Source organism: Mercenaria mercenaria, chromosome 17 (genome assembly GCF_021730395.1).
Source record: "Mercenaria mercenaria strain notata chromosome 17, MADL_Memer_1, whole genome shotgun sequence".
Taxonomy (NCBI): domain Eukaryota; kingdom Metazoa; phylum Mollusca; class Bivalvia; order Venerida; family Veneridae; genus Mercenaria; species Mercenaria mercenaria.
In genome coordinates this window covers 17,720,743-17,746,729 of record NC_069377.1, presented here as the reverse complement: position 1 = coordinate 17,746,729, position 25,987 = coordinate 17,720,743, and the positions used below count along the sequence as shown (strand labels likewise).

The window sequence follows — 25,987 nt, the reverse complement described above, 5'->3', positions numbered from 1 at the left end:
TCACTCCATCAAAGGTCAAGGTCACAGGGGCCTGAACATGGAAAACCATTTCTGATCAATAACTAGAGAACCACTTGACCCAGAATGTTGAAACTTCATAGGATGATTGTACATGCAAAGTAGATGACCCCTATCGATTTTGGGGTCACTCCATTAAAGGTCAAGGTCACAGGGGCCTGAACATTGAAAACCATTTCCGGTCAGTAACTTGAGAACCACTTGACCCAGAATGTTGAAACTTACTAGGATGATTGGTCATGCAGAGTAGATGACCCCTAACGATTTTAGGGTCACTCTGTTAAAGGTCAAGGCCACAGGGGCCTGAACATGGAAAACCATTTCCAATCAATAACTTGAGAACCTCTCGACCCAGAATGTTGAAACTTCATAGGATGATTGTTCATGCAGAGTAAATGACCCCTATTGTTTTTGGGGTCACTTCGTTAAAGGTCAAGGTCACAGAGGCCTGAACATTGATAACCAGTTCTGATCAATAAGTTGAGAACCACTTGACCCAGAATGTTGAAACTTCATAGGATGATTGAACATGCAGAGGAGATGACCCCTATTGATTTTGGGGTCAGTCTATTAAAGGTCAAGGTCACAGTGGCCTGTTCATGTAAAATCATTTTTTGGAAATAACTTGAGAACCACTTGACCTACAATGTTGAAACTTAATAGGATGATTGGACATGCAGAGTAGATGACCCCTATTTATTTTGAGGTCACTTGATCAAAGGTCAAGGTCACAGGAGCCTGAACAGTGATTTGAGAACCACTAGGCCAAGAGTGTTGAAATTTAGCGGGATGACTGGACATGCCAAGTAGATGATCCCTATTGCAGCCAACCATCAGTGTCTCTTTGACTTTCGCTCCTGACCCCTATTGACTTCTTGCCTATAGGACTTTGCATTGGGGGAGACATGCGCTTTTTTACAAAAGCATTTTCTAGTTTAAGTTTGTTATACTGTTTGTTAAAGGGATAAGGTAAAATGAAATATGTCAAAGGAAACAAAAAAATGAGTATTGTGCTGTTTATTTATCAGAAAAGATGGAGCTGTTCCTTGAAATATATGGGAATATTCTGGTGAGAAAACAGTGCGAGGAGTACGTTGTCAAAATGGCGTCGGAACTCATCAAGTAAGATAGCCACATTGAAAAATGCTAATGTCAGTAAGGTTTTATATGCTTGTATATTATGTTGATGTTAAATAATATACCTGTTGTTAAAAGGTTGACTATTCAGAAAGGGGCATAAATTATTCACAAAATATTATTATTATTATACCAGATTAATATAGCGCCCTTTTCATGATAAACACGTTCAAAGGCGCTTTACATATAGCAAACGCAGCCACACAGGATGCGAAATTCATCCTCTACTAGTACAGACACAGAGCAATCTGACCAGAGGGGCAGAGTGAGATGAAGCCCCCAGAACAGATAGAGAGAAATCATTTTAGATACAGGCCTGTCCGGCTAACTTAGCCTAGCTCTTTGCGAATAGACAGTCTGGTTCTTTAACGTGCCCGGTGTATAGCACCGATACACGCGAAACCGTCTTTCCTGGGAAGAACCAGTACAGGCCTCTTAGTTAGGTGGGAGACACTCAAGAGCATCTCAGAAATTTCCAGTGCCTGGACCACGATTCGAACCCCGGACCTCTGGATTGACAGTCAAGTGTGTTACCACTAGACCACCAGCCCACCAAATAGGTAGAGCTATTGTACTCTCACCCATTCATTGGTGTCTGCATTGACATTGACTTGCACACATGGATTTTGTTAAGATTTTGTAAGTAGGTTGGTATCTCAGAAACCACTGATAGAAACTTCACATACTTGTTTACTTGATCATCTGACATGTATGCAGTACTGTTGGTTTCTATCATACTATCGTCTACCTAAATATCAAAGCATGAATGTAAGATAGCAATGAAAGGATGGCGATTTTGGAATGTTAAGATGGCGTTGGTAAGATAGTATAATAGCAATAGTAGGATGATAGGATAGCAATGGTAGGATGATAGGATAGCAATGGTAAGCAATGGTAGAATGATAGGATAGCAATGGTAGGATAATAAGATAGCAGTAGTAGGGTGATAGGATAGCAATGGTAGGATGATAGGATAGCAATGGTAGGATAATAGGATAGCAATTGTAGGATGATATGATAGCAATAGTAGGATGATAGGATAGCAATTGTAGGATGATAGAACAGCAATAGTAGGATGATAGGACAGCAATAGTAGGATGATAGGATAGCAATAGTAGGATGATAGGACAGCAATAGTAGGATGATAGGACAGCAACAGTAGGATGATAGGACAGCAATAGTAGGATGATAGGATAGCAATGGTAGGACGATAGGACAGCAATAGTAGGATGATAGGACAGCAACAGTAGGATGATAGGATAGCAATGGTAGGACGATAGGACAGCAATAGTAGGACGATAGGCCAGCAATAGTAGGATGATAGGATAGCAGTTGTAGGATGATAGGACAGCAATAGTAGGATGATAGGACAGCAACAGTAGGATGATAGGACAGCAATAGTAGGATGATAGGATAGCAATGGTAGGATGATAGGACAGCAATAGTAGGATGACAGCAATAGTAAGATGATAGGACAGCAACAGTAGGATGATAGGACAGCAATAGTAGGATGATAGGATAGCAATGGTAGGATGATAGGACAGCAATAGTAGGATGATAGGACAGCAATAGTAGGATGATAGGACAGCAATAGTAGGATGATAGGACAGCAATTGTAGGATGATAGGAAAGCAATGGTAGGACGATAGGACAGCAATAGTAGGATGATAGGACAGCAATAGTAGGATGATCATTGATATGATAGCAATTGTAGGATGATAGGACAGCAATAGTAGGATGATAGGATAGCAATGGTAGGACGATAGGACAGCAATAGCAATGGTAGGACGATAGGACAGCAATAGTAGGACGATAGGACAGCAATAGTAGGCTGATAGGATAGCAATGGTAGGACGATAGGACAGCAATAGTAGGATGATAGGATAGCAATTGTAGGATGATAGGACAGCAATAGTAGGATGATAGGACAACAATAGTAGGATGATAGGATAGCAATGGTAGGACGATAGGACAGCAATAGTAGGATGATAGGACAGCAACAGTAGAATGATAGGATCGCAGCAGTAGAATGATAGGATAGCAGTAGGACAGCAGTGGTAGGATGATAGGATAGCAATGGTAGGATGATAGGACAGCAATTGTAGGATGATAGGACAGCAATAGTAGGATGGTAGGATAGCAATAGTAGGATGATAGGACAGCAATGGTAGGATGATAGGACAGCAATGGTAGGATGATATGATAGGACAGCAATGGTAGGATGATATGATAGGACAGCAATGGTAGGATGATAGGACAGCAACGGTAGGATGATAGGACAGCAATGGTAGCAATTGTAGGATGATAGGACAGCAATAGTAGGATGGTAGGATAGCAATAGTAGGATGATAGGATAGCAATGGTAGGATGATAGGACAGCAATAGTAGGATGATAGGACAGCAATGGTAGGACGATAGGACAGCAATGGTAGGACGATAGGACAGCAATAGTAGGATGATAGGACAGCAATGGTAGGATGATAGGATAGCAATGGTAGGATGATAGGACAGCAATGGTAGGATGATAGGATAGCAATAGTAGGATGATAGGATAGCAGTGGTAGGATCATAGGATGATAGGATAGCAATAGTAGTATGATAGGATAGCAATAGTGTGTTTCTAGAGGAAGAATGGCCTACTTTCCTGGGCAGGTATGCTACAGTTGATAAAGACATCATCATTGTGGGAGACATGAATTTCCATCTTGATATTCCATCAGACCGAGATGCTGTCAGATTTAAAAGTGTACTTCAGTCATGTGGTATGCATCAACATGTGAACGGACCAACCCATGCCCGCGGTCATACATTAGATGTTGTAATAACCAGGAACGACAGCAAAATAATATCATGTGTCGAGGTCATCGATCCAGGTCTTTGTGACAATACTGGTAATATGTCACAGGATCACCATGCAATTCACTTCAACTCCTGTGCCGCAAAACCAGCTCCGATACGGAAGCAAGTTTCTTTTCGGAAATTACGCTCTATTGACGTAAGTTCTTTCAAACAAGACATCTCAGCGTCCCTTGCACTAAGTACGTTTCCAGAAGGCGCAGACGTGGATCAGCTAGTAAATGCATATTCAAAAGGATTATCCTTACTGATAGATAAACACGCTCCTTTACGCACAAAAACTATTGTTCTTCGACCTAGCTGTCCGTGGTTTACAGACGAACTTCATGAGGCTAAACACTTAAAACGCAAGCTTGAGCGGAAGTGGCGTAAATCCAAACTAACAATCGACCATCACCTCTATAGGGACCAATGTGCTACCATGAATAAACTCCTAATTCAGGCACGAACCGACTACTTCTCTGATAAGGTGAAGTCGTGTGGCACTGACCACAAAAGTTTGGCCAAGGTAACCAAAAATCTACTAAGAGACAGCCAAGATGCTTCCCGTCCCTCTAACACATCATCAAAGGAACTTGCGCAGAAGTTTAGTGAATTTTTCATCGAGAAAATTGAGAACATTAGAATGATATTATTTCGCATAGCCAAACTGATCGTGATTCAGTAGACTTGCATTGTTCAGAACACCAAGAAGTTTCAAATTGTCTTATTGATTTGGCTCCTACAACGATAGAAGAGGTAGAACAAATTATACAAAAATCTCCAAACAAATCCTGCAAACTTGACCCTTTACCAACATGGCTTCTGAAGAAATGTCTCGATGAGCTCTTGCCGCTGATAACAAACATCATAAATACATCAATGGAATTAGGTTATGTACCAAAAGAGTTTAAAAGTGCTAGGATAAGACCCCTGCTTAAGAAACCAGATCTTGAACCAAACATTCTCAAAAACTACAGGCCTGTATCTAACCTCCCTTTCATTTCAAAAATCTTAGAAAAGGTAGTAGATGCGCGTCTTGAGCTGCACTTGAGTGAAAATGAGCTACATGAGGGACTGCAGTCTGCTTACAGAAAGTTTCATTCAACTGAGTCGGCTTTGATAAAGGTACAGAATGACATCCTCACATCTCTCGATCAAAATTCTGTAACAGTCCTCGTGCTACTCGATCTTTCTGTGGCTTTCGACACGATTGATCACCAAGCACTGTTACACCGGCTCGAACATCATTTTGGAGTCACAGACAAAGCACTTGCATGGATGTCATCATATCTTAGTGACCGCTATCAAACTGTATGCATTGATGGTGAGTTGTCGACGCCTACGTTGATGAAATACAGTGTGCCCCAGGGATCAGTGCTTGGTCCAAAGAACTATATCATGTACACTAAACCCGTGGGTGCCATATGCAGACGTCATGGACTTCTTCATCATTTCTACGCTGATGACTCTCAACTATACCTATCTTTTAAGCCGATAGAGGCTGTGGCCAGAAGTGAAGCTTTGCGCCGCATTGAGAGCTGTCTGGCTGAAATTGTCTCGTGGATGAATTCCAACATGCTGAAGCTCAATGCTGATAAAACTGAGGTAATGCTATTGACATCAAAGCGTAACTCCAAGTACATTGATGACGTTTCTGTGAAGGTCGGTGATTCTGTGATAAAATCCACGAAATGTGTTAGGAATCTTGGAGCAGTATTTGACAGCGGTATGGATATGGAACAACAAGTCAACTCGGTGTGCCGGGCTGGATATGCACAACTTCGCAGAATAGGTCACATCAGACGGTATCTTACCAGTGATGCCACAAAAACCCTTATAAACAGCCTGGTTACTTCATGGTTAGACTCTGTAATGCCTTGTTAAGTGGTATACCAAACAGCACACTTAACAAGTTGCAACATGTCCAGAACACTGCAGCTCGCGTAATCACTAAGACGCCCCGTCGCAATCATATAACACCGGTTCTGAAGGAGCTTCACTGGTTGCCAGTGAAATACAGGGTGCAGTACAAGGTTCTGACCCACACCTTTAAGGCTTTACACAATCAGTCCCCTGCCTATATTAGGGATATGCTAGACGTGTATAAACCAGTCAGGACCCTAAGATCACAAGACACGCTGTCACTTGTTATGCCAAAATCTAAAACCATGATGTATGGCAATCGCAGCTTTTCGTGCACTGCTCCAAAGCTTTGGAACTCCCTTCCTGTCAAGATCAGGGAAGCTGACACGCTAGCTGCTTTCAAAAGCCTGCTCAAAACCCACTTCTTTGTACAATATTTTGTTAACTGACGGATACATTTATGTTTTTTATCTTGTTTTTAAATTATACTTGTTTTCATTCATGATTTTTGTTAATGTGGAATGCATTATCTTTGTATATGTATTTGTTTGTGTTTTTGCAATTTATTCTGTAAAGCACTTTTGAACGTGTACAGGTGCATGAAAAGAGTGCTATATAAATATGGTATAATAATAATAATAATAATAATAATAATAGTAGGATGATAGGACAGCAGTGGTAGGATGATAGGATAATAATGGTAGGATGATAGGATAGCAATAGTAGGATGATACACTGCTATACTACTATTCTGTCATTGCTATGTTACCTTTCTTCCATCCTATTATCCTACCATCAATATCCTACTGTCCTACTAGTCCTTTGTTCAGTTGTACTATCCTACCATCACACTTTTTGATAATTGGATGATGGGCTATGGTAGGATATGAAGGAAAAAATACTGCTTTAACATGTACTGTACATATTTCATGACTCTATTTTAAGCTCACCTGAGCAAAACGTCCCCAAGGATGAGCTATTGTGGTCAGTGATTGTCCTTCATCCTTCAACATTTTCCTTTAAACACCATTTCCTCCTAAACCACCAGGCCAATTTTGATGAAACTTCACAGGGATGTTCCTTGGATGGTCTTCCTTAAAAAAATCAAAGAATTGAATTCCATACAAAACTCTGGTTGAATCTGTTTGATATTTGGTATTTAGCATCATCTAGAAGTCGTCTACCAAGGTTGTTCAAATTTCCTCCAGGGTCAAATATGGCCTCTCCCTTGGGGTCAGACTTATATAGGAAATAACTTTGAAAATCTTCATGTCCAAAACCACAGGGCCTAGGGCTTTGATATTTGGTAATTAACATCATCTAGTGGCCCTCTTCCAAGATTCTTCCAATTATCCTGCCAGGGTCAAATATGGTCCTGCCCTGTTGGTCATATGGTTTATATAGACTTTGGAGTTTATTGTTTACCACATAGAAGGTCCTGTGCATGAAGAGAGTGGGATCCGTTTTCTCATTTACCACAGAGAGGGATCCGAAATGCATACACACCGTTGGTATGGTATTGTTCGCATGAATGCAAATTATTGCATTTAAATAAATGCGGATGTTTGAAATCATTGTGCTGTCCAATGTGATTCGAATCCTGGGCCAGCAAATTGGTACAGAATAATATTCATGTGTAGCAGGGGAATGAGCTTTGAGCCTTCCATTTCATGTCCGCTCTGTATCTCATAAACCCCTTGGAGGAAATTCATGAAACTTGGGTCAAATGATCACCTTATCAAGATGATATGCAGAAAGTATAAGTCAGCCATGTCGGCTCAAGGTCAAGGTCACAACTCACGGTCATAAGTTTGGGCTTTCCATTTTGTGTCCGCTCTGTATCTACTAAACCCCATGAAGAAATTTCAAGAAACTTTTGTCAAATGATCACCTCATCAAGACCATGTGCAGAACTCACGAGTCAGCCATGTCGGCATAAGGTCAAGGTCACAACTCTGGGTCAAATGTTTGAGCCTTCCATTTTATGTCTGCTCTGTATCTCCTAAACCTCTTGAAGGATTTCCATGGAACTTGGGTCAATTAATCACCTCATCAAGATGATGTGCAGAACTCATGAGTCAGCCTTGTTGGCTCAAGGTCAAGGTCACAAATCGAGGTCAAAGGTTTGAGCCTTCCATTTTATGTCTGCTCTGTATCTCCTTAACCTCTTGAAGGATTTTAATATGACTTGGCTGTAATATTCCATTTATCAAGACAATATGCAGAATTCAAAATTCACCCCTGCCAGCTTAAGGTCAAGGTCACAACTGGATTGTTTAATGGTTCCACCCAATATCATAAACCCTTTCACTATCCATAACAATGGCGGGGGATATAGCTGTCTTTCAGACTGCCTTGTATTGATAAAATTTATTTCGAAAAATGGAAAATGTAGTGCCGTGTAAGAACACTTTTACTACAGGATAACTGTAAATTCATAAAAATATTATGAAAATTGTGGTGTCGAGAGCATTTCTCCTGATTTGCACAATTGTATATTTTGATATCTGTCTGTATTCGAGCTGTAATTTGTTGTATAGTCACACTATAAGAACATTATCTTGCATGCAAATTGTCTAATATCTATGAAACTTACACAGGCAAACATTAGCAGTAATGAAATTTTTCTTAAAAGAAATATGCCATTATTTTTTTCTTAAAAGTGGTGGCGATATACAGTAGTGGTGGCGCTATGGCTATGGTATGCATTTTCTGTTCAGTTGCGGCTACCAACTTAAACATCTACCTTGTTTAAGATCTGAACAAATTGAATGGGCATCAAATCTCCAATCAGTAAAAACACACACAGAGAAAAGACAACAGTTGGTACCTAAGAATTTCCAAAATAAAGGTGTCCACCACATAATATTTCCTATGGCCTTTTTCATTGCGAAATGTATCATTATACATATCTAACCTGCTGAACTCCATCTGCATTGAATCATTTTATTACGTCGAGAAACAAGATACATGTAACATCAGCATGTGGTATGTTCCTGGGTGACAGAAACTCAATTTGAACATTTTCTTTTTCAAATATTTTCAGAACATCTTTTAATACTTCTGAAATTGTTTTCTCTTTGGTAAAAAGAAAGGAATCAATAGACTTATCTGCCTAATTAACGAGTCTTCACAGGCACCAAATTAATACAATTAATACATTCTTCCATTCCGCTAATATTTTCAAGTACTTCTCCATATTTATTGCCATATTAGAATTGTCTCATATCTTAAAGTGTTTGTTGATTTGAAAGTGACTGACTTGTCAAAAGTTTTGTTTTATTTGGAATGTGATTTCAGTTTTATGACCTATTTTTATGCCCCCGAAGGGAGGCATATAGTTTTTGAACCGTCTTTCGGTCTGTCGGTCTGTCGGTCTGTCAGTCTGTCCGCAATTTTCGTGTCCGGTCCATATCTTTGTCATCGATGGATGGATTTTCAAATAACTTGGCATGAATGTGTACCACAGTAAGACGACGTGTCGAGCGCAAGACCCAGGTCCGTAGCTCAAAGGTCAAGGTCACACTTAGACATTAAAGGATAGTGCATTGATGGGCGTGTCCGGTCCATATCTTTGTCATCCATGGATGGATTTTCAAATAACTTGGCATGAATGTGTACCACAGTAAGACGACGTGTCGCACACAAGACCCAGGTCCGTAGCTCAAAGGTCAAGGTCACACTTAGACGTTAAAGGATAGTGCATTGATGGGCGTGTCCGGTCCATATCTTTGTCATCCATGGATGGATTTTCAAATAACTTGGCATGAATGTGTACCACAGTAAGACGACATGTCGCGCGCAAGACGCAGGTCCGTAGCTCAAAGGTCAAGGTCACACTTAGACGTTAAAGGATAGTGCATTGATGGGCGTGTCCGGTCCATATCTTTGTCATCCATGGATGGATTTTCAAATAACTTGGCATGAATGTGTACCACAGTAAGACGACGTGTCGCGCGCAAGACCCAGGTCCGTAGCTCAAAGGTCAAGGTCACTCTTAGACGTTAAAGGTCATTTTTCATGATAGTGCATTGATGGGCGTGTCCGGTCCATATCTCTGTCATTCATGCATGGATTTTAAAATAACTACGCATGAATGTGTGGCACAGTTAGACGACATGTCGTGCGCAAGACCCAGCTCCGTAGGTCAAAGGTCCTAAACTCTAACATCGGCCATAACTATTCATTCAAAGTGCCATCGGGGGCATGTGTCATCCTATGGAGACAGCTCTTGTTTTTGATCAGTGAACAAATAAAGCCTTTTTTCAGTGACGGCATTTTGGAGGAGTTATTATGTTCTTGTTGAGGAACTTGCCTCCAGTGGGATAATTATGTTCATTTGAATTAATCCCTTCAAAGAAAAAGGCTTGGCAGCTTTAGATATTGTTCTTCTTTTAAAATATAAGGAGATCCATGCACTTTTCCCTTTTTAGCTCGACTATTCGAAAAATAGGGGAGCTATCCTACTCGCCCCGGCGTCGGCGTGAGCGTGTGCGTGAGCGTGAGTGTCACACAAATGTTGCGTACCACCCCACATATTTTCGAAGTCCATTGAGATATTGCTTTCATATTTTGCATACTTGTTTACCATCATGACCCCAGTCTGTAAAAAGGTGGAGGCAACTCTATCAAGCATTTTGACTGAATTATGGCCCCTTTTTGACTTAGAATAAATGTTAAAGTTTGCGTACCACCCCACATATTTTCGAAGTCCATTGAGATATTGCTTTCATATTTTGCATACTTGTTTACCATCATGACCCCAGTCTGTAAAAAGGAGGAGGCAACTCTATCAAGCATTTTGACTGAATTATGGCCCCTTTTCAACTTAGAATAAATGTTAAAGTTTGCGTACCACCCCAAATATTTTCAAAGTCCATTGAGATATTGCTTTCATATTTTGCATACTTGTTTACCATCATGACCCCAGTCTGTAAAAAGGAGGAGGCTACTCTATCAAACTTTTTGACTGAATTATGGCCCCTTTTCGACTTAGAATATGCTTATTGTAATGTAAAAGTTTTACTTATTGCTTATATTATACTATCAAGCACTGAGAATAGTTGAGCATGCTGTCCACTGACAGCTCTTGTTACTTGAGACTTCCCATCTGCAACGGATAAACAGTGTCTGCATGATAGTTGAATATATAAAAGGTTTATAATGTGATTAAAAACTTAGTCGTTCCATCATTATTCACACACATGCTTCTCTTAATTCTAAAATAACTTTCAGACATTAAATATAAAAAGGTAAATGACAATCTCTGTACATACCTTATTTCTCATAAAAACTACTTTTTTATAGTCAACGCTACACGTCCGCCACAGCGCCACCACTACTGTAGAGCGCCATCACTTTTAAAAATGCTGGTGTATTTCTTTTACATGAGATTTTTTATGCCCCCAGCATCTACTGATGTGGGAGGCATATAGTGATTGTCCTGTCCGTCCGTTCGTTCGTTCGTCCGTCCGTACGAGGTTAACCAAATGGGACCGTTTTGTCTAGCATCAATACTCCTTACTAGAATGACTTGATACTAATGCAGATGTAACCTGTGACCATTCCTCATCTTCAGACATCACCTGACCTCAGTTTGACCTTGACCTTGACCTCATTTTGGACTTAGGTTGCTTTATATGGTCATCTCTTGGTTAACCAAATGGGACCGTTTCGTCTAGCATCAATACCTCTTACAAGAATGAATTGATACTAATACAGATGTGAACTGTGACCATTCCTCATCTTCAAACATCACCTGACCTCAGTTTGACCTTGACCTCATTTTGGACTTAGGTGCAAAATCTTTCGACAAGGATGCCACTGGGGGCATCAAGCGTTTATTGAACACAGCCCCTTGTTTTATGTCTGTGTGAGTATCATACAGATGTAGACCATTTACATGCATGTTAGTGTTCATAGAGTGTGTCTATGCATATAAATTTAGTTGGAATGCATACAGATGTCAAAATTTACAAACGTCGGAATCAGGAGCAAAGCTCTTGATACCACAATTTGCATAATATCTCAACAAAGCTGCAATCAACATATAGTAAAAGTGTTCTTATGCAGCACTACATTCACCGATTTTTATACGCCCGAAGGGACGTATTATGTTATGGGCCTGGTGTTCGTCCGTCCGTTGTCCGTCCATCCGTCCGTTAGCAATTTCGTGTCCGCTCTGTAACTCTTGAACCCCTTGAAGGATTTCAAAGAAACTAGACACAAATGTTCACCACACCAAGACGACATGCAGAGCGCATGTTTTGGATGTCTCATTTCAAGGTCAAGGTCACACATAGGGGTCAAAGGTCATATGAGTGTGTTTCCTGTCCACTCTGTAACTCTTGAACTGCTTGAAGGATTTCAAAGAAACTTGGCACAAATGTTCACCACACTGAGACAATGTGCAGAGCGCTTGTTTCGGATGACTAGCTTAAAGGTCAAGGTCACACTTAGGAGTGAAAGGTCATATATGACTTTGCTGTGTCCGCTCTGTAACTCTTGAACTGCTTGAATGATTTCAAAGAAACTTGGCACAAATATTCACCACACTGAGGCGACGTGCAGAGCACATGTTTTGGATGACTGGCTTCAAGGTCAAGGTCACACTTAGGGGTCAAAGGTCATATATGACTTTGCTTTGTGTATATTTTTATGCATTGCAGTGCTCTTGTTTTTATTTGGCAGATCCTTTTTGTTCTCGGACAATAATTTTTTATGCCTCCGGCATCTACTGATGCGGGAGGCATATAGTGATTGCCTGTCTATTAGTTTGTCCGTTCGTTCGGTCGTCCGTCCGTACGAGGTTAACCAAATGGGACACGTTTCGTCTAGCATCAATACTCCTAACTAGAATGACTTGATACTAATGCAGATGTAACCTGTGACCATTCCTCATCTTCAGACATCACCTGACCTCAGTTTGACCTTGACCTTGAACTTGACCTCGTTTTGGACTTAGGTTGCTTTGTATCAACAGGGATGCCACCGGGGGCATCAAGCGTTTATTGAACGCACTCCTTGTTTTTAATTACTTCCCTTTCTTGTTACTATAAATAGCTTATTTTGAAACTTATTTATTATTGGCAGTAGGGAAAAACCGAGACCACCTTTCTGTGGTACAACATGGATGGTACATCCAATTTTTAGATGTATTTTGACATAACTTTACCTGGTTAGAATTTTTTTGTGGACTTAGAAATTATTTTTTTTAATTTCTTTTTTTTGTTCCTGTCCTTTGGGCTTCAACAGTCAGGTTCTTTAAATTTTGCTCCCATCCTCTGATGTAACCCTTCGGGTGTATAATGCCCCGCTTGGCGGCACTCTTGTTTAAATAAGTTATATCAATGAAAATTTAACATCAAATAGATTTTACTCACCTGTTTACATTTTGAAATCGGTGATAGATAGCTGCACCAGGAAAATGTCAATAGCTGTTTTCCTTATCACCACTGTTTGGTGGTGGCACTAGGGTTTAGTAGCCGTGTATTGGAATATGATGATATTGGTATATTTTAATGGTTTAGCATATACCAAACAAATATATTCAACAAGAAAATAATCTTTTGAAATAAAGTGGGTGGGGTAAGATATATTTTGATTATTTCACATTATTTAATTGTTTATATACTTCAATATTGTTATTACATTGACAACGAATATTCTAGGATGGAAAACCAAAGATAATAAGACTAAGTTTTACTGCGTAACTTAAGTAAATTATGAGATATGCAAAGTTATATATTTTCAAAGTTGGCTGCCATTTTGATGACGTCATAGATAGGTCCAGTCGCAGCATTTGAACTAGTGATGTGTATTTTTGTGACCTTCAGACATGGTCTAACAGTTTGGTATATGTCCCCATTATAATCTTTTTTTCTGATCACACAGGATCCCCGCTCTGCATACTCGTATGTTTTGCACACAGCTCAAGACAGGGAACTAGCAGCATTTATGCAAGTTTTGAATTTCAGCTGAATTGAATTAGCAAAGTTTTGAGGAATTTGATAGGGGTGTACAGTAATCTTCAAATCTGTTTCAGAATGGTTACAGATTTAAACTATCTGGAAAGGAAACTACCTCCCATAGATCTCAGTCAGCTGAAGGTAACTTCTTTCTTCTGTATATTATAAGAGTTGATATGGGCATGGTTTCAGAAGTCTCATGTCTGGTGCCTAGGACATGCCAGAAAGTGTTGTTGGGCTTCTAAATATTTTAAGAAGGAGCACCACTAGCTTCCTTGAAAATCAGTGATCACTAGTTTGAAAATGAGTCTCTGGTCTTCAATGAAAGTCATATTCACAAGCAATAATCCTTGGTTACATACTTGACAATGAATTTAGGGAGGTATATAAGAGTCATGTTATGAATTGTGAATTATGATTTGTTAAAAAAACATGGCTGCCAAAGTCTTAGGTTATTTTATTCTATACGGCTGTATTAATTCAAAATAATTTCACACAAATGGTTCTCTAAAAGTGCTGACTTGGTATCAGAATAATTTCACAGCAGTGTTCCTTCAATTCATTCTATATTGTTTACTTTAAGCATGGCCTCCAGTGGGCTGGGCTAGTTTTCCCAATATGGCTTTATAGAAAAGTTATAAGATCTCTCAAACCACTTCCACACGGACCCAACTTTCAAATTCCTTCAAGGAAAAGGAAAAAAAGATGTATATATATATATATATATCTTTTTTATGCCCCAACACATTTATGTTGGGGGTATGTAGTGTTGCTGCTGTCCGTACGTACATACGTCAGTCCGTCCATATGTACATCCCGAAATCTTGTGTGTCCAATTCCTCCCACACTATTAGCCTTATTTGCCTCAAACTTTCACATATGAACAAGCTTGATGTGCAGATGACCATAAAGAAAGCAGTTGTTATGCCCCCGCCATAAAATGGGGCGGGGCATATAGTGTTACCCCTGTCTCTGTGTGTTTGTTTGTTTGTTTGTTTGTGTGTTTGCGTTTGTTTGTGTGTTCTGGAAAGGGTGATGTTCGTGTCTGGGCCATAACTTTTACATGCATGGTCCGATTTCAGAATAATTCCACACAAATGATAAGCATGGATAGACTGTCATGCGCAATAACCAGGTCCCTAGGTCTAAGTTCAAGGTCACAGTCCTTGGTTGAACTTAGCCACTTTTCACTACATATATACTGATATTGTGGTCTTCGTGTCCGTTCCGTAACTTTGACATGCATGGTCCGATTTCAAAATTATTTGACACAAATAATAAGTATGGATAGACGATGTGTCTTGCGTAAAAACCAGGTCCCTAGGTCTAAGGTCAAGGTCACACTTTGAGGCCAAAGGTCATATACAAGAATGACTTTGTCCTGAGCATTTCTTTTTCATGCATGGAGGGATTTTGATGTAAGTTGGCTTAATTGTACACAATCATGAGACAGAGTATCATGCGCAAGAACCAGGTCCCTAGTTTAGAATTACTTCCTTTTGTTGTTACTATAAATAGCTTATATTGTAACTTTTTTATTACTGGTCGTAGGGAAAAATCAAGACCACTTTTCTGTAGTACAACATGCATGTTACATCCAATTTTGAGATGTTTTTTGACCTATCTCTACCTGGAAAGGATTTTTGTGTGGGCTTAGAATTTTTTTTTTTTTAGCTCACCTGAGCACAAAGTGCTCATGGTGAGCTATTGTGATCATGCTGTGTCCGTCATCCGTCATGCGTCTGTCCGTCCGTCAAGTCGTCCGTCCGTCGTCAACATTTGTGTTTGAACAACATCTCGTCCAAAACCAATGAATGGATTTTGATGAAACTTGGCCATAATGTTTCTTGGATGGTCCTCTGCCAAAGTTATTCAAACGGTTCCGCTTGGTTGCACATAGGGGCTGCTAGAGCTAAAAATAGAAAAAAGCTTCAAATAACATTTTCTCCTAAACTGATGGTCTGATTTTAAAATAATTTCACACAAATGGTCCTTATGTCACCCTCTATTAAGATTGTTCAAATTATACCGATTTGTCAAAAAACATGGCCGATAGAGGACGTGGTCACTTTTCCCTATATGTATATAGTGGAAACTTTAAAAATCTTCTTGTGTGAAACTGCTGGCCTGATTTTAAAATAATTTTACACAAATGGTCCTGACCCTTTACCAAGATTGTTCAAATTATTTTGATTCATCAGAAGTCATGGCCGCCAGAGGGCGTGGTCACTTTTCCCTATATGTATATAGTGGAAACTTTATAAATCCTCTTGTTTGAAACTGCTTGCCCGATTTTAGAATAATTTTACACGAACGATCCTTGTGTGACCCTCTACCATAAATTGTTCAAATTATTTTGAATCGCAAAAAACATGGCTGCCATTGGGCGTGGTCACTTTTCCCTATATGTATATAGTGGAAACTTTAAAAATCTTCTTATGTGAAACTGCTAGCCCGATTTTGAAATAATTTTACACAAATGGTTCTTGTGTGACCCTCTACCAAGACTGTTCAAATTACTCTGATTCGTCAAAAAACATGGCTGCCAGGGATCGTGGTCACTTTTCTTCTCTGAATCAATAATAGCTAGAGCCTTGATATTTGGCATGTGATATCAGATTTGTAATGTCTACCATAATTGTTCAAATTATTGCCCTAGGATCAAACGTGTGTGTGACATGTATATAATATAGGCTAGTAGATAGAATAGAAGAAACCTAACTCTGTACTTATACAAACACACTTGAAGTCTTGTACACAGGTGAGCGCTTTAGGGTCAATGACCCTCTTGTTTTAAGATTAACTTCTCAAGAGTCCTTCTTTTTGTTTGTATATATGTATATAGTGGAAACTTTATAAATCTTCTTGTTTGAAACTGCTTGCCCGATTTTAGAATAATTTTACACGAACGATCCTTGTGTGACCCTCTACCATAAATTGTTCAAATTATTTTGAATCGCAAAAAACATGGCTGCCAGTGTGACCTTTCTCATGTTGCAGGGGCATCCATGTCTGTGACACATTTCTAGTTTCTGTGACTGGGAGAAACAATCCCCATAACTCTGTTTGAATTTTGATGGAGTTATGTCCCTTCTTGACTTTGACTTTATCAATTTTTAGCTCACCTGTCACGAAGTGACAAGGTGAGCTATTGTGACCGCTTGATGTCCATCGTGCGTCGTCCGTCGTGCGTAGTGCGTCGTCCGTCAACAATTTCTAAAAAAATCTTCTTGAAAACCACTGGGCAGAATTACACCAAACTTCACAGGAATGATCCTTGGGTCGCCCCCTTTCAAAATTATTCAAAGAATTGAATTCCATGCAGAACTCTGGTTGCCATGGCAACCGAAAGGAAAAACTTTAAAAATCTTCTTCTCAAAAACCAGAAGCCCTAAAGCTTAGATATTTGGTTTGAAGCATTGCCTAGTGGACCTCTACCAAATATATTCAAATCATGACCCCGGGGTCAAAATTGACCCCGCCCCAGGGGTCACTTGATTTTACATAGGAAATTCTTAAAAAATCTTCTTTTCAGAAGCCCTAGAGCTTAGATATTTAACATGTAGCATTGCCAAGTGGACTAAAGTTGTTCAAATCATGACTCCGGGGTCAAAATTGACCTCGCCTCAGGGTTCACTAGATTTTACTTAGATTTCTGTAGGAAAATCTTCCAAAATTTTTAAAAAAATAAACCAGAAGGCCTAGAGTTTAGATATTTGACTTGTAGCATTGCCTAGTGGACCTCTACAAAATTTGTTCAAATCATGACCCCCGGGGTTAAAATTGACCCCACCCTAGGGGTCATTTGATTTTACATAGGAAAATCTTAAAAAATCTTCTTCTCAAAAACCAGAAGCCCTAGAGCTTAGATATTTGACATGTAGCATTGCCTAGTGGACCATTACTAAAGTTGTTCAAATCATGATCCCGGGATCAAAATTGACCCTGCCCCAGGAGTCACTTGATTTTACATAGATTTCTATAGGAAAATCTTCAAAAATTTTAAAAAAATAAACCAGAAGGCTTAGAGCTTAGATATTTGACATGTAGCATTGCCTAGTGGACCTCTACAAAATTTGTTCAATCATGAACCCCGAGGTCAAAATTGACCCTGCCCCAGGGGTCATTTGATTTTACATAGGAAAATCTTCAAAAAATTTCTGAAAATAAACCAGAAGGCCTAGAGCTTAGATGTTTCACGTGTAGCATTGCCTAGTGGACCTCTACAAAATTTATTCAAATCATGACCCCCAGGGTCAAATTGACCCCGCCCCATGTGGTTACTTGATTGTACATAGAAAAATCATCAAAATTTTCTAAAAATAAAGCAGAAGGCCTATAGCTTAGATATTTGACATGTAGCATGGCCTAGTGGACTTCTACAAAATTTGTTCAAATCATGACCCCCGGGGTCAAAATTTACCATGCCCGAGGGGTCACTTCATTTTACATAGGAAAATCTTCAAACATTTTCTAAAAATAAACCAGAAGGCCTTGATCTTAGATATTTGACCTGACCTCTACAAAATTTGTTCAAATAATGACCCCTTGGGTCAAAATTGACCCTGCCCCAGGGGTCATTTGATTTTACATAGGAAAATCTTCAAATATTTTCTGAAAATAAACCAGAAGGCCTAGAGCTTAGATGTTTCACATGTAGCATTGACTAGTAGACTTCTACAAAATTTGTTCAAATCATGACCCCCGGGGTCAAATTAACCCCGCCCCATGGGGTTACTTGATTGTACATAGAAAAATCTTCAAAAATTTCAAAAAAAACCCCCAGAAGGCCTAGAGCTTAGATATTTGACATGTAGCATTGCCTAGTGGACCTCTACAAAATTTGTTCATATCTTGACCCCCCCCCCCCCAGGGTCAAATTGACTCAGTCCCAGGGGTTACTTGATTGTACATAGGGAAATATTCATAAATTTGCTAAAAATAAACCAGAAGGCCTAGAGCTTAGATATTTGATATGTAACATTGCCTAGTAGACTTCTACAAACTTTGTTCAAATCATGACCCCAAGGATAAAATTGGCCCCGTCCCAGGGGTTACTTGATTGTACATCGGAAAATCTTCTAAAAAATTTCTAAAAATCATCAGTTTGATATGTGAAACATGTAGCTCATATTACTCAGATGAGCGATTCAGGGTCATCATGACCCTCTTGTTTAAACTCAAGAGACCACATTTTTTATCCAATCTTAATGAAAATTGGTCAGAATGATTGCCTTGATGAAATCTGGGTAGAGTTTGAATATGGGTCATCTGGGGTCAAAAACTAGGTCACTAGGTCAAATCAAAGAAAAACATTGTGTATGCGATAGAGACTGTATTTTTCAATTGATCTTCATGAAATTTTGTCAGAATGATTGCCTTGATAAAATCTAGGTCCAATTTGAATATGGGTCATCTGGGGTCAAAAACTAGGTCACTAGGTTATATCTAAGAGTATAAATGCTTGTTTAAACTCAAGAGACCACATTTCTGGTCCAATCTTAATGAAAATTGGCTAGCATATTTTTTTCCATGAAATCACTAGGTCAAACATGTTTACACTGTTACTGTGTGTTTCTCAGGTGAGCAATCTAGGGCCATCTTGGCCCCTTGTTACAAAATTATGCCCCTTTTTCAACTTAGCAGTTTTTGGTTATATTCTTTTATGTAAGCTGGTATCTCAATACCCACTAATAGGAATGGATTGAAACTTCACAAACGTGTCTACTGTCATGAGCTGATAAGCACTATGCAGGTTCCATAACCCAGTTTTGCATTTTTACAAAATTATGCCTCTTTTTCGACTATTGTATTCATTCAGTTGACAAGGCTGTTGAATAATCGAGCGTTGCTGGCCTCCGAAAGCTCTTGTTTATTGAACATTATATAGATGCTTTTATGTAAAGCACTTTTGAAGGTATTTTTATATAGAAAGAGTGCAATATAAATGTGGTGTATAATAATAATGATAATAATAATAATTATAATCTCTAGGTCAAGTTTGAATCTGCATCATGTGGGGTAAAAAACAGGTCACCTGGTCATATCAAAGGAAAAGCTTGTGAACACTATAGAGGCCTCAGTTGTGACTCAGTCTTTATGAAACGTAGTCAAAATGTTTTTCTTGATGATTTCTAGGTAAATTTGAAATTGGGTCATGTGGGATCAAAAACTAGGTCAGACCAAAGGGAAATCTTGTTAACACTCTAGAGACCACAATTTAAGTTTGAAACTCATGAAAATTGGTCAGAATGTTTGTCTAGATGACATCTATATCAGATTTTAATCTGGGTCATGTTGGGTCAAAAACTAGGTCCCTTGGTCAAATCAAAGGAAAGGCTTGCAGAGCTCCAGATAAGCTTTTGGTGCAATTGGGTATTTACCCATCACTTTTTGTCTGAATTGGGTATTGGAAATCTGAATTGGGTAAAAATGATATCATTACCCAGCCTTTTCAGAAGTAATTGGGTATTTGCTAAAACCAATTGGGTATTTCACCAATCTCGCATAAACAATTGAGTATTTTTTGCTTATGGTAACATGGTTATATCTACATATTAACTACATAAAAGTACTTTTTATAAATCAATATCACCCTTCAATGTTTTAATACAAAGAGATTAATTAAAACCGTACTGTCTTTTTAAAATTGTTTTTACATGCCTGTAATCAATGTAAACATGTGTTTCAATCATTTAATGTATTCGAGATACTTTTGTTCCATACTGTTCTTGTCTTTTTCACATTTAATATAGTCGGAGATCAATTCATCAATATCCCGAACGATGTGTTCAGCGCAGTATTCGTTCTCCCATAAGATGTCGTCCAGTATCGGTGACACTACATCGTCACAAAGAGATAAATGTCATTGTTGAACAGCAAGATATCCCACTAACTTGTTTTGTTTGTGCTGCAACAATATTGTTTACTGCCCTTTTTTACATTTTATCGGCGTTAAAGAAAATTGTTTACAAAGCGTCCAAATGACACCTATCAGCCGACTGAATGGTCCTTCAATTTTTCCGATAAATTGCAACCTGTTTTGCGGGAATGTATAATCGGTCAGTTGTCAAGCGTTAAAGTCTCGTACCCGTTGTAGTAATAAGGAAAATGCGATACGCAAGCGACTTTTTATGAATTGGGTATTAGGAATTTTAATTGCGTTTTAGTACGCACACTATATAAATTAAATTGGGTTTTCTGCAATTTCAATTGCGTAAATACGCAAATACGCAGCTTATCTGGAGCTCTGGGCTTGTGAACATTCTAGAGGCCACAGTTGTGACTTAATCTTTATGAAACTTGGTCAGAATGTTTGCCTTGACGATTTATAGGTCAAGTTGGAAACTGGATTATGTGGGGTCAAAAACTAGGTCAGTAGGCCAGATCAAAAGGAAGTCTTGTTAACATTCTAGAGACCACATTTTAAGTTGAAACTCCTGAGAATTGATCAGAATGTTTGTCTTTATGACCTCTAGGTCAAGTTCAAATGTGGGTCATGTGGGGTCAAAAACTAGTTCACCTGGTCAAAGCAAAGGAAAAGCTTGTGAATACTATAGAGGCCACAGTTGTGACTCAGTCTTTATGAAACATGGTCAAAATGTTTTTAGCTCACCTGTCACAAAGTGACAAGGTGAGCTTTTGTGATCGCGCGGTGTCCGTCGTCCGTGCGTGCGTGCGTGCGTCCGTAAACTTTTGCTTGTGACCACTCTAGAGGTCACATTTTTCATGGGATCTTTATGAAAGATGATATCTAGGTCAAGTTCGAAAGTGGGTCACGTGCCTTCAAAAACTAGGTCAGTAGGTCAAATAATAGAAAAACCTTGTGACCTCTCTGAAGGCCATATTTTTCATGGGATCTGTATGAAAATGGTCTGAATGTTCATCTTGATGATATCTAGGTCAAGTTCGAAACAGGGTCATGTGCGGTCAAAAACCAGGTCAGTAGGTCTAAAAATAGAAAAACCTTGTGACCTCTCTAGAGGCCATACTTGTGAATGGATCTCCATAAAAATTGGTCAGAATGTTCACCTTGATGATATCTAAGTTAAATTTGAAACTGGGTCATGTGCCTTAAAAAACTAGGTCAGTAGGTCAAATAATAAAAAAACCTTGTGACCTCTCTAGAGGCCATACTTTTCATGGGATCTGTATGAAAGTTGGTCTGAATGTTCATCTTGATGATATCTAGGTCGAGTTTGAAACTGGGTCAACTGCGGTCAAAAACTAGGTCAGTAGGTCTAAAATTATTAAAATCTTTTGACTTCTCTAGAGGCCATATTTTTCAATGGATTTTCATGAAAATTGTTCTGAATGTTCACCTTGATGATATCTAGGTAAGTTTCGAAACTGGGTCATGTGCAGTCAAAAACTAGGCCAGTAGGTATAAAAATAGAAAAACCTTGTGACCTCTCTAGAGGCCATATTTTTCATGAGATCTTCATGAAAATTAGTGAGAATGTTCACCTTGATGATATCTAGGTAAAGTTCAAAACAGGGTCACGTACCTTCGAAAACTAGGTCAATAGGTCAAATAATAGAAAAACCTTGTGACCTCTCTAGAGACCATATTTTTCAATGGATCTTCATGAAAATTGGTCAGAATTTTTATCTTGATAATATCTAGGTCAAGTTCAAAACTGGGTCACATGAGTTCAAAAACTAGGTCACTATGTCAAATAATAGAAAAAACGACGTCATACTCAAAACTGGGTCATGTGGGAAGAGGTGAGCGATTCAGGACCATCATGGTCCTCTTGTTTCTTGATGTCTTCTGGGTTAAATATGAAATTGGATCATGTGGGATCAAAACCTAGGTCAGTAGGTCAGATCAAAGGGAAATCTTGTTAACACTCTATAGAGACCACAATTTAAGTTCGAAACTCATGAGAATTGGTCAGAATGTTTGTGTAGATGACATCTAGGTCAGGTTTGAATCTGTGTTATATGGGGTCAAAAACTAGGTCACTTAGTCAAATCAAAGGAAAGGGTTGTGAACATTCTAGAGGCCACAGTTGTGACTTAATCTTTATGAAACTTGGTCAGAATGTTTGCCTTGACGATATGTAGGTCAAATTGGAAACTGGGTCATGATGGGTCAAAAACTAGGTCACTAGGCCAGATCAAAAGAAAGTCTTGTTAACACTCTAGAGACCACATTTTAAGTTTGAAACTCATGAGAATTGATCAGAATGTTTGTCTTGATGACCTGTAGGTCAAGTTCAAATCTGTTCCATGTGGGGTCAAAAACTAGGTCACCCAGTCAAAGCAAAGGAAAAGCTTGTGAACACTCTGAAGGCTATAGTTGTGACTAAATTATTATTAGTCCCCTACTGGTTGAAAACCAGTTACGGGGACTATAGGAATGCGCTTTTCCGTCATTCCGTCCGTCCGCAATTTCGTGTCCGGTCCATAACTCTGTCATCCATGAAGGGATTTTAATATTACTTGGCACAAATGTTCCCCATGATGAGACGACGTGTCATGCGCAAAACCCGGACCCCTAGCTCAAAGGTCAAGGTCACAATTGGAGGTCAAAGGTTAACAGGGCTTTTTAGCTCGACTATTCGAAGAATAAGTAGAGCTATCCTACTCACCACGGCGTCGGCATCACACCTTGGTTAAGTTTTTCGTACCAATCCACATTTTGACAAAGTCTTTTGAGATAAAGCTTTGAAACTTTCAACACTTGTTTACCATCACCATGTCCAGTTATAGGCAAGAGCACATAACTCCATCAAGGATTTTGGCTGAATTATGGCACCTTTTGACTTAGAAATCATGGTTAAGTTTTTCGTACCAGTTCATATTTTGACAAAGTCTTTTGAGATAAAGCTTTGAAACTTTCAACACTTGTTTACCATCACCATGTTCAGTTATAGGCAAGGGTACATAACTCCATCAAGAATTTTGGCTGAATTATGGCCCCTTTCGACTTAGAAATCTTGGTTAAGTTTTTCGTACCAGTCCACATTTTGACAAAGTCTTTTGAGATAAAGCTTTGAAACTTTCAACACTTGTTTTCCATCACCATGTCCAGGTATAGGCAAGAGTACATAACTCCATCAAGAATTTTGGCTGGATTATGGTCCCTTTTGACTTAGAAATCTTGGTTAAGTTTTTCGTACCAGTTCATATTTTGTGTAAAGTGTTTGACATAAGGCTTTGAAACTTTTATCACTTGTTCAGTATTATAGTCTCTATCTGTAGGCAAGAGTACATAACTCTGTCATCTATTTTGGCTGAATTATGGCCCTTTTTGGATTTGGAAATCGGTTTTGTTTTTGTACAAGTCCATGTTTTGTCAAAATTATTTGACATATGGCTTTTAAACTTTGAACACTTGTTTATCATCATGATTTCCATCTGTAGGCAAGAGTACATAATCCTCACAACTATTTTGGCTGAATTATGGCCCTTTTTGGACTTGGAAATCAGTTAAATTTTTTATACCTCTATATTTTGTTTAAACTGTTTGACTTGGAAACTTTGAACACTTCATAACCATCATGGTCACACATTGCCATTAAGTGCAAGACTTATCGAAATCCACAAATAAAGGAACATGGTCTGTCTAATCTATTTTTTTCTTTTGTCTGAAAATCTGTTGTAATAATTTGACACCATTCTTCAATCAATTCTTCGAATAGTCGAGCGCGCTGTCATCTGACAGCTCTTGTTTCCTGTCCGGTCCATAACTCTCCCATCCATGAAGGGATTTTATTATTATTTTGCACAAATGTTCCCCATGATGAGACGATGTGTCATGCGCAAAACCCGGACCCCTAGCTCAAAGGTCAAGGTCACAAATGGAGGTTAAAAGTCAACAGGGCTTTTTTCCTGTCTGGTCCATGATAAACTCTCCCATCCATGAAGGGATTTTAATATTACTTGGCACAAATGTTCCCCATGATGAGACAACATGTCATGCACAAAACCTGGAGCCTTAGCTCAAAGGTCAAGGTCACAATTGGAGGTCAAAAGTCAACAGGGCTTTTTTTCCTGTCCGGTCCATAACTCTCCCATCCATGAAGGGATTTTAATATTACTTGGCACAAATGTACCTCATAATAAGATGATGTGTCATGCACAACTTTCAGACCCCTAGCTCAAAGGTCAAGGTCAAACTTAGCAGTCAAATGTTAACATAGCATGAACAGGGTCTGTTTCGTGTTCGGTCCATAACTCTGACATTCACTAAGGGATTTTAATATCACATGGCACAAATGTTCCCCATGATGAGACGACGTGTCATGCGCAAATCCCGGACCCCTAGCTCAAAGGTCAAGGTCAGAATTGGGGGTCAAAGGTCAACAGAGTTTTTTTCCTGTCCCATCCATAACTCTGCCATCCATGAAGGGATTTTAATATATCTTGGCACAAATGTTCCCCATGATGAGACAACATGTCATGTGCAAAACCCGGACCCTTAGCTAAAAGGTCAAGGTCACAATTGGAGGTCAATAAGGTTTTTTTCCTGTCCGATCAAGAACTCTGTCATCCATCAAGGGATTACAATGTTACTTGGCATAAATATTTCCCATGATGAGACAACATGTCATGCGCAACACCCAGTACCCTAGCTTAAAGGTAAAGGTCACACTTTGAGATCAAAGGTCAATAGGATTTTTTCCTGTCCGGTCTATAACTTTGTCATGCAAAACAGGATTTAGATATCAGTTGGCACAAATATTCCCCTAGATGAGACAACATGTCATGCTTAAAACCTAGGCCCAAGGTCTGATGTCAAGGTCACACTTAGAGGCCAAAGGTCAGACACAAGAATGACTTTGTCTGGAGCATTTCTTCTTCATGCATGGAGGGATTTTGATGTAACTTGGCACAAATGTTCACCAACATAAGACGGATTGTCTTGCGCAAGAACCTGGTCCCTGGGTCTAAGGTCAAGGTCGTATTTAGAGGTCAAAGGTCAAATTCAAGAATGACTTTGTCCGGAGCATTTTTTCTTCATGCATGGAGGGATTTTGATGTAACTTGGACCAAATGTTCACCAGCATGAGGCACCCTTGTTATTAGAATTACGTCCCTTTGTTTTACTATAAATAGATTTTATTGTAACCTTTTTATACGCCCATTTGAAAAACGGGACGTATTACGGGAACGCCCCTGGCGGGCAGCGTCCACAGACTTTGTCCGGAGTATAT

General features: G+C 39.1%; 1 protein-coding gene across 1 annotated transcript in view; it reads left to right on the top strand.

Annotated features, from left to right (window-relative positions):
• Positions 1-25,987, top strand: part of LOC123536082 (dynein axonemal assembly factor 3-like) — a 236,609-nt gene that overhangs the window by 88,496 nt on the left and 122,126 nt on the right. Inside the window, 2 exon segments of the mRNA XM_053529209.1 lie at positions 1,047-1,140; positions 13,901-13,964. Coding sequence (XP_053385184.1) covers positions 1,047-1,140; positions 13,901-13,964 — 158 coding nt within the window.